The 9,473-nt window shown below is 34.6% G+C and overlaps 1 protein-coding gene across 1 annotated transcript; it reads left to right on the top strand.

Annotated features, from left to right (window-relative positions):
* The first annotated feature begins 4,252 nt into the window (after positions 1–4,252).
* LOC143603218 (double-stranded RNA-binding protein 2-like) lies at positions 4,253–8,896 on the top strand. Its single transcript, XM_077080093.1, has 3 exons — positions 4,253–4,651; positions 7,890–8,109; positions 8,190–8,896. The coding sequence occupies exons 1-3, from the start codon at positions 4,418–4,420 to the stop codon at positions 8,798–8,800; spliced, it is 1,065 nt and encodes a 354-aa protein (XP_076936208.1). The 5' UTR covers positions 4,253–4,417; the 3' UTR covers positions 8,801–8,896.
* The last annotated feature ends 577 nt before the right edge of the window (positions 8,897–9,473 follow it).

Raw genomic sequence — 9,473 nt, forward strand, 5'->3', positions numbered from 1 at the left:
ATGTATATAGACAAAATGGCTAAATAAATAATATACAAATCAAACCCGAGCCTAGCTTGAGCTTGAAAATTTTCTCACATGTGATATTTGCATAGTTGCTTCTTGTTAATGTTTAAGTGGACGGTTAGTTACCGATAAGCTTAAGCGTTAAAGCTGATATGATCATAAATATTATTTAAGTTTAATATATTAATTAAGTTTATCTTTTATTTAGTTTTCTTATTGTATTATAATTAGGTTTCCTTATTGTTTATCTTTTCCTATTTTATATGTTTTTCTTTTCCTATAAATTGTAATCGTTTCAATAAGAAAGAATTATTATTTGAGTTTATTTTCTCTTCTTCTCTTATGTTGGGAGATTGACGGTTGTCTCGAATAAACCGTAACAATTGCCAATTGTGCATACCAAATCCACTCACCTTTTGGTCTATGTTCTTTCATCAGCTTATGACTTTCATTGTACTTGACTTTTAGATTTTGATGACCAAGTTCACTCACCTTTTGTTATTTTTGTTATCTAGGATAAACTTTATCGCTATCGAAAAAACGAATACGTACACTCATACAAATATTCGGACATCAATGTGATGAACCTTAAACACTCAACCACTGGATTGAACGGGAGAGAACAAACAAATATGAGCGAGACAAATGGATAGGACAAAACCCTTTTCCAAGTTTTATAATAAACGAGGAAACAACCGTGTGGATCTGGAACGTCTACTAGCCATGCCAGCCCGGTTTTCCTTATGCAGTTATGCTCCAATCCAAAATTGAACTTGGTCCAATCTAACATACCAAACAAGCACAATTATATTAGAACCCATATAATAGAGGTGCACAAAAAACCCGAACCCGAAAAAAAAACCCCGAAACCGGGTTTTTCTATACCCGGGATTTTACTACCCGAACACGTGCCCGACCCTACTCGTAGGGTATGCATTTCAGTACCCGAACTCTTTCCCGAACCGATCCTACTTTGTACTCGGTAATACCTAAAAACCGGAACTGGTTTCATATCCGGAACCGAGTTTTTTCAAATATCCCACCTATACTTACACCTGAAATTACCCTAAATTACTGAAAAAATAACCCAAAAAAGTGTAGCCTCTTAAAAAGTTCAATCTATAAAAACTCGAAAATATGTTTTTTCAATACCCAGAAACAGGGTATTCAAATACATTGTTCTATACCCGACTCGGGTATTGCCAATATCCGAACCCAGTTCCATATCCGGAACCGGCATTAGAAAAACCCGATTTGTGCACCTATATATATATATACACACACACACTTAGGATTAAACATTTAAATATCAACAGTTAAAAATTAAAACAATAACCTCATTAAATATTTTGATATTATCTATAATATATATAAACGAAAACATAAAAATCATACGTGTCGCGATGTGGTCGTTTCATCTTTTTTTAGAGTCACCAGATTTGCTTGATTTTTAAATGGAGGCTTCTCATGCATTTGACCCGAATTCACGGGTATGTGTCTTATCAAACCCAGATATTTCTTAAACGGGTTATAACATCTCATTAAATTAAAAACTAATCTCACCAAATATTTGATATAAAAATCATATAAAGTAGGGATATGTTAATAACAAATATCTGATTTATTTAAAAAAATATATATTATTTTTAATGGAAAAAACCAATCTTATAGTAAAAAAAATAAACGGGTTTTGGAACTCATCAAACCCATATAGCTTTTAAACCGGGTTATAACATCTCATTTATTTGTGAAACAATTTATAATCAAACCATAAGTATATTACGGAGTATTAACTTTCACATAATAAAAAAAATAAAAGTTCAAAAATAAATATCATAAACAAATAATATAAAACAACCTCTGTAATACGGGGGATAAAAACTAGTTCGTGTATATTTCAACACAAATGTGTATGTAAGTTAGAAATACATCATTCTATGTGTCATACAGCAAACTAATTGGTTGTGACCTCTTAAAACTACATGTTATGGTTTGAAAGTAATATGAACATAAGCTAGATGGTGCTCAAAAGTCCACAAGAAAGTGATTGATGCTTAGAGTTGATCAAATATTAGGTATTCGGTCAAAGTCAACAAGAAAAAATTAATAGTAGTTGTTATTTCCATTGCTTGCATAAGCTTAACTCATATTTGATTTTCTGGAACACATTTATCTTGCCAGTGCAACTTGAACATGGTTTATCATTTTAAAGAAAAATTCAACACGTTTACAGATTTCGAAACCGACACTTATGTTTTGCGGTAGCCTATAGGGTTGTAAACGAACCGAACGTTCATGGAACAACTCGTGAACCATTCGGTAGAAAGTATGTTCATGTTTGTTTGCTTAATAAATGAATATGAACAAAGAATTTCGTTCGATAAGCTTAACGAACGAACATGAACGAAGCCAGCATGCATTCAATTGTGTTAGTGAATGTTCGGTAATGTGTTTGTTTAGGTTCGTTCGTTAAATTTCTTCTGAATATTTCATTTACGTCCTCCTGGGTACGCTCGTTTACATATATATGTTCGTTTATTATAAATTTACAATTACTATTTTCACTCATTAATTATTTTATTTTTTTTACTTATAATAATAATAATTATTATTATTATTATGATACAATTATATGGTGTATTTTTTATTTTTGGGATGATTTTGTGTTGATTTAATGATAATGACTCTCAAATGAATATATGTTTGTTTGTATTCGTTTATGGTTAAGTTTGTTTATGTCCGTTAGTATCTATTTACAAAACTAACGAACGAAATGAAGAAACATTAATAAGCTCAATTCTTTAACGAATAAGTATGAACATAAAGTTTTGATTAGTAAATGTACATTAACCATCTGTTTATATGATAAAAGCTTAACGAATGAATATAAGAGATGTCTACTTTATGTTAATAACATACAAAGAATAGTGAAATCCAGTGAGTGGGTCAAATTATGTTTTAAAGAGCTTTATATTACATGATACTTGTGTTGAAAATAGTTAAAAACATAATAAAGTTTATTTATTGTTGACTGTGGAAATTGCTTTATCAATTATGATTCATATCATAAAGTATGCTGGTAATATGGACACAATAGATAGAGTTAAAAAGAAAAGAAAAGAAAAGGAAAAGCATTGGGAGTTGGAGGTATCCAATGAATAAACCCCCACCAACACCAATATTCCAAGAAAACAAAAAAGATAAGCCTCTTTTTTGTAGTAGTGGTGCTTCATTTCATCATTATTGCTCCACTCAAATGTTGCATTTGCACTTCTTTTTAACCCTCAATTTTGCCTTTTTCAACAGCACAATTTTGATTTTTTTTATATAATATATTAATATTTTTATATAATCATTTTATAGCCTTTAATAGTGATAAATATCTTGATTATACTTTTTTCTCTTAAAAGAAAATATTAAGTGAAACTTTCAAAAAAATGACAACGTAAATAAACAAACTCCTCAATAAAAATCCCAACAAAAAGATATGGTATATGAAATGAAATAGAGATGAGATCGGTGTCCAACTTATAGATTTTCAACTTATAGATCTTCAGCAACTCGGGTTTTTAAATGTGAAAGTTTTATGACCTACTTGAAATCCAATACGCATTACTGAATACAGATCGTCTTATCCGATCCAGATCTTTCCAAACTAAATTCCGAACAGATTTCAATACATATGAATAATCCGAATTAAACCGAATAAGAATTTTTTCTAATTTTTGGTTTTCGATTACTTTTTCTTACCCTTTGGTTCCTAAATTTAGTTTAGAATCATAATAAACATGTAAAACTAGAAAATACAAATTAGTAAGTATTGAACTAAAATCCAAACTTCAAAATATAGTCTAAATAAATCTTATTCACAAAAATATTACATGCTTTTTTCATGTTAAACATATACCCGAATAATCCCACTTTTACAGTTTCTATCTCCTACTCCAAATCGAATATCTAAATAAGTAATTCATATCCAATTGAATCCAAACAAAATATCTGAACACGGGTTATGATCAAATTTTCGGTCTCAATTTTAATTTTAGTTTTCTTTTCCAGAACACTCCTAATCACACCGGTATCGCACCATAAAATACCAAACCGAAAACACCGAAAATAACAAAACCTAAATAATATCGAACCGACAAATGACATACTGTCAACACATGGTCAATACAGATTTATTAATTATTACAGTACCCGTATTCATACCCGAAAACAACACCCATCCATGCAAAGGAAGGTGCAAAAAAACAAAGGCTTAATAATAACATTTCATTAAAACAATTACCAACCCCAACTTCTCACAAAACACCCCCTTCTTCTTCCTTTCCATCTCACCGGCGTATAACTTACTTCACCGGCGTACTAAACCGTTGACTACTAACTAGTCAACTACTATTCATTCACCATGTACAAGAATCAGCTGCAAGAGCTGGCTCAACGAAGCTGCTTCAACCTCCCGTCGTACACGTGTATCCGGGAAGGTCCAGACCACGCGCCGCGGTTCAAAGCCGTCGTTAATTTCAACGGCGACTCATTTGAAAGCCCCAACTATTTCTCCACGCTCCGTCAGGCTGAACACGCCGCCGCTGAGGTGGCACTCTCTTCGTTATCCTCTCACTCACTTGCCGCTCGTATTCTCGTAAGTTATTATTATTTTTTAATTGATTAAATTATGATTAAATCGATTAGAGGTAAATTAACTTCTGGGTTTTGTTTATTATGTCTTTAATTGAAATGAGTTTTGTTTATTTTTTGAATTTCGCCGGAAAATGACGTTTTTTGTGTTTTCCGGCGGCTGTTTTGAGTTATGGAAAATGGGTTTATTAGTTAAATCAATTAGGGATAATTGGGTAAATTAACATCTGGGTTTTGTTTATCATACCTTTAATTGAAATGGGTTTTGTTTATTTTTTGAATTCCGCCGGAAAATGACGTTTTGCAGTGTTTTCCGGCGGTTGTTTTGATTAATAGTGGGTTTATTAGTTAATTCGATTAGGGGTAAATTAACTTCTGGGTTTTGTTTATTATGACTTTAATTGAAATGGGTTTTGTTTATTTTTTGAATTTCGCCGGGAAATGACATATGTATTGTTTTCCAGCGGCTTTTCCGAGTTATGGAAAATGGGTTTATTAAATTAATCGATTAAAATGATTAGGAATTGTCATCTGGGTTTTGTTTATTATACCTTTAATTGAACTGGGTTGTGTTTAATTTTTGAATTCCGCCGGAAAATAACGTTTGCAGTGTTTTCCGGCGGCTGTTTGAGTTATGGAAAATGGGTTTATTATTAAATGAATTAGGGATAATTGAATAAATTAACATCTGGGTTTAGATGTTAATTTACCCCTAATCCATTTAACTAATAAACCCAGTTTCGATAACTCGAAAAGCCGCCGGAAAACAATACAAACGTCATTTTCCGGTGAAATTCGAAAATAAACAAAACCAGGTACGATTAGAGATATAATAAACAAAACCCATATGTTAATTTATCCAATTTTCCCTAATCCATTTAACTAATAAACCCATTTTCCATAACTCAAAACAGCCGCTGGAAAACACTGCAAACGTCATTTTCCGGCCAATTTCCGTCGAAATTCAAAAATTAAACAAAACCCATTTCAATTAGAAACATAATAAACAAAACCCAGATGTTACTTTTTCCCTAATCGATTAATTTAACAAACCCACTTTCTATTACTCAAAATAGCCACCGGAAAACACTGCAAACGTCATTTTCCGGCGAGATTAAAAAATTAAACAAAACCCATTTCAGTTAAGGGGGTGTTTGGTAGAGAGATTTGAGGGTGGAGAATTAGGTTTCTCTTGTTTGGGAGAATTAGGCGGAGAATTGGGCGGAGAATTGGTTTTCTCTGAGAATTGGGTGTAGGCAAAAAGTAGAGAAATCCAATTCTCTCCATTTGGAAGAGAAATGGAATTCTCTCTGCTTCTAAATCGCGTCTCTGCTCTACTCCGTTCGCGTATGATGATGATGATGCTCCGACCGGCGATGGTGATGATGATGCCGACGTCCGGCACGGCGGCCGACGCCGCAGCCACGTCCGTTCGCGTCTCTGAGCCAAAACGAAACCCTAAATCGCGAGGCGGTGTTGCGAGGCGGAACCCTAAATCGCGGTGTTGATGTTGCGCGGCGATGATGATGACGCTCTACTCCGTTCGCGGTGTTGCGACGCGTCTCTGAGCCACCATTTCTCCACCATGATGATGCCGAGGCGGAACCCTAATCACGTCTCTGCTCCCGTTTCTCCACCCATTTCTCTATTGTACCAAACAAAGGAAATGATTGTCAATTCTCCACCCATTTCTATTTCTCTCCAATTCCATTTCTCTCCCATTTCTATTTCCAATTCTTCCCATTCTTTTTCTCTGTACCAAACACCCCCTAAAGGTATAATACATTACTAGTAGATAACCATGTTTTTATTTATAATTTAACTTAACCATGTTTATTAGTGATTTTAAATCAAGTAGTTATACACTTATACCATACAACCTAGCATTGCATGATGTTGCAATTTCAAACACTAGTTGTAGCTCTAATCTACTTTATAACCGCCGGAAAATGACATTTGTAGCGTATTTCGTCGCCGGAACAATGGATTAACCATTTTATAGATGATGGTGAATTGATTTCAAGACTAGTGCATTTAGTAATTTAGGTCATTAGTGATTAGACAAACCATAATAAAGTTTTTGCACCAACTTATTTTTAGTATGGTCAACATGTCAACGTATTGAATTAAAGAAAAAAACCCTATTGTGGTGACATTTTCGTAACTAATTTGAATAGAGTAATTACGCTACAGCAAAATACAAGTAGAGCAATAATAATTATTTTACTTATAAAGTGTAGCGTAATTAATATTACTCTAATTTGTTTTATTGTAGGTTAGTTATTACGTTATGCCAAAAGTATAAGTAGAGTAATTATTATTACTCAAGTTGTATTTAACTTAAACTTAATTACTTTATTTATAGTGATCACAACGTCCATTTTCCAATTCACTTCGATATTTTGTACAATGATTTGTTTGCATGTTGACCTTACTCTAATGACATAAGGTTGTAAAAATCGTGCCCGGGCGCCGATTGATCACTAGTAAGTATCCCGCCGCCTAATCAACTATTTCGTCAAATTTTACAAATTATATATAAATTTTGTATGTGTATATCTGAAAAGTTGGTAGAACTCGCTATGCACTAGCCGGTAACTCATCGGTCAACTAGCGCCTAGTGAGTTTTACCACGCTGATAAAATATATGTTTTAAATTTTTAATGAAATTTATTTCAATACTACTAATGTGAGATATATACTGGTCAACATCTTTGTTTGGTTTGGTAGTTTACTTATTTATTATATGTCGTACAATATAAGTTTACAAGTGAGACAAATGCAAGTCAGATTTCAACTCTGATATCTAGTTATCTACACATGTTGATCTTATATTTAATCATAGCACAATAATATAGAAATAATTTATTAAAATATGTTATAAGTCAAGGTGGGAACACTTTAAAACTTATTGACCATTTTTATAAGTTTGAAATGGTCTTTGATTAGTTAAATACTTGCATTTCATTCAAATAATCAAGTTCATTAAAAAAATTAATAATAATAATAATAATGGTCACATGGGAAAGTTATTGAATGCACAGGTTTTGAATTATGATTTATGGCCTTTGTCTGTCTAATATTACTATGGTTATAAATGCATTGTTGCAGCATGCATGTGCATATAATGTATTTGGGTCATTGAATTTATTGCTGCAATTGATGTAACAAGTTTTTATTATTATTATTATTATTATTATTATTATTATTATTATTATTATTATTAATAATTGTATTTGTAGGATGAAACTGGTGTTTACAAGAATCTTTTACAAGAAATTTCACAAAGAGTAGGCGCGCCATTGCCTCGTTACACCACTTACCGATCGGGACTAGGTCACCTGCCTGTTTTTACAGGTATTGTTGAATTGGCGGGAATCACGTTTACAGGTGAACCGGCGAAAAATAAAAAGCAAGCGGAAAAGAATGCTGCCATGTCAGCTTGGTCTTCTCTCAAACAATGTAAGTCAAAGTCAAAGCCGCTTTTAATTTTGACTTTTGAAGTCAAACTAACCGATTTTCTATTTGGGTTTGTTGAATAGTGGCAAAACAAGATGCAAGTTCATCAAGTGAACCCGAAAACAACGATGAACAAGAACAGATTAGAATTGCACGGGCCCTTTTGAATTACAAATTAAAACAAAAAACCGGCCCGTTTCAGAGAAAGTTTACAACACCTACACCGCGCCCAGCGAGCCCGCAAAGACTGCCATTGACCGCGTCAAAAATACTTCCTTTAATCTACCAGGCCCGGCCCGTTTCTCCCGGCCGACATGACCCATCACCGCCACCACCACCAGCAACAGCAACACCGTCATTGGCCCGTCAAAACCGACCCATCAGCCCGCATTACTCGCCTTACGTCCCTGTCCGTCATTACCGGGCCCCACACCACGGACTTGCGGCTCCGGTCACAATGAGGACCGCAGTGCCGGTTTTCTCAGCGCCGCCAATGGCGCCAGCGCCTAGGCCGGTGAAGATCGCGCCGCCGATATGTGTAAGGCAAGCTGTGCCGGTTTTTTCAGCTCCGCCGGTTAAGAAAGTAGAAGTGTCGAATGTAAGCTTTTCCGCTCCACCACCGGTAAAGAAAGAAGACGCGTCGATTGTGAACGAATCGGAAGCGATTAAACGCTTAGAGAATCTTGAATTGTGATGAGATTAAGGTATTATGAATGTTGTTAAATGGGATATGTTTTGTATTCAGTTTGAAACTAATGTAAAAACAGTTGGTTTTGGCAGTTAAGATAGCTTCAGGTGATTATTGTTGTAGGAACCGGTTCCGGGTATGGTCAACAAAAGTCAAAAGCAGTAGGAACCGGGTACCGAGTATAGTTAGGCATTTGACCGGTTTTCCGTTTTTTTTTCCCTAGTTTCGGGTAGGGTTGGGTCGGGATTTGACCGGTTGATTGTGGAACCGGTTCTGGCGGGTCCGGCCAGGTCTGGTAACGGGCAGTGTTGCAAAAATCTTGACTAGGCACCGATTAATCCCCGATTAATCGCTAGTCCCCACTTCACTGATTAAATTTGGGCTAGTCGGCCAATTAATCGGTCAATGGTCCCCGGCCAAAATCGATGGTTTCGGGCGAGATTCCGACCAAAATCAGTGGTTTCCGACGAGAATCTGACACAAACCAGCGGCTTCCGGCGATATTCCAGCAGATTCCAGCGGTTTACAACGAGATTCCGGCCAAAATATGTTTGTGTATATATAAAACTAAAAATTACATATAAAAATGCGTGTGTGTATATATAAAACTAAAAATTATATAATAAAGTCCCGTCCGATTATTCCTAATGAATCTCAATTAATCGCTAGTACCCATCCC

The sequence above is a fragment of the Bidens hawaiensis genome, unplaced genomic scaffold (assembly GCF_021521415.1).
Source record: "Bidens hawaiensis isolate Kalapana, Puna unplaced genomic scaffold, B.hawaiensis_p1.1 tig00061057_1, whole genome shotgun sequence".
NCBI classification, from domain to species: domain Eukaryota; kingdom Viridiplantae; phylum Streptophyta; class Magnoliopsida; order Asterales; family Asteraceae; genus Bidens; species Bidens hawaiensis.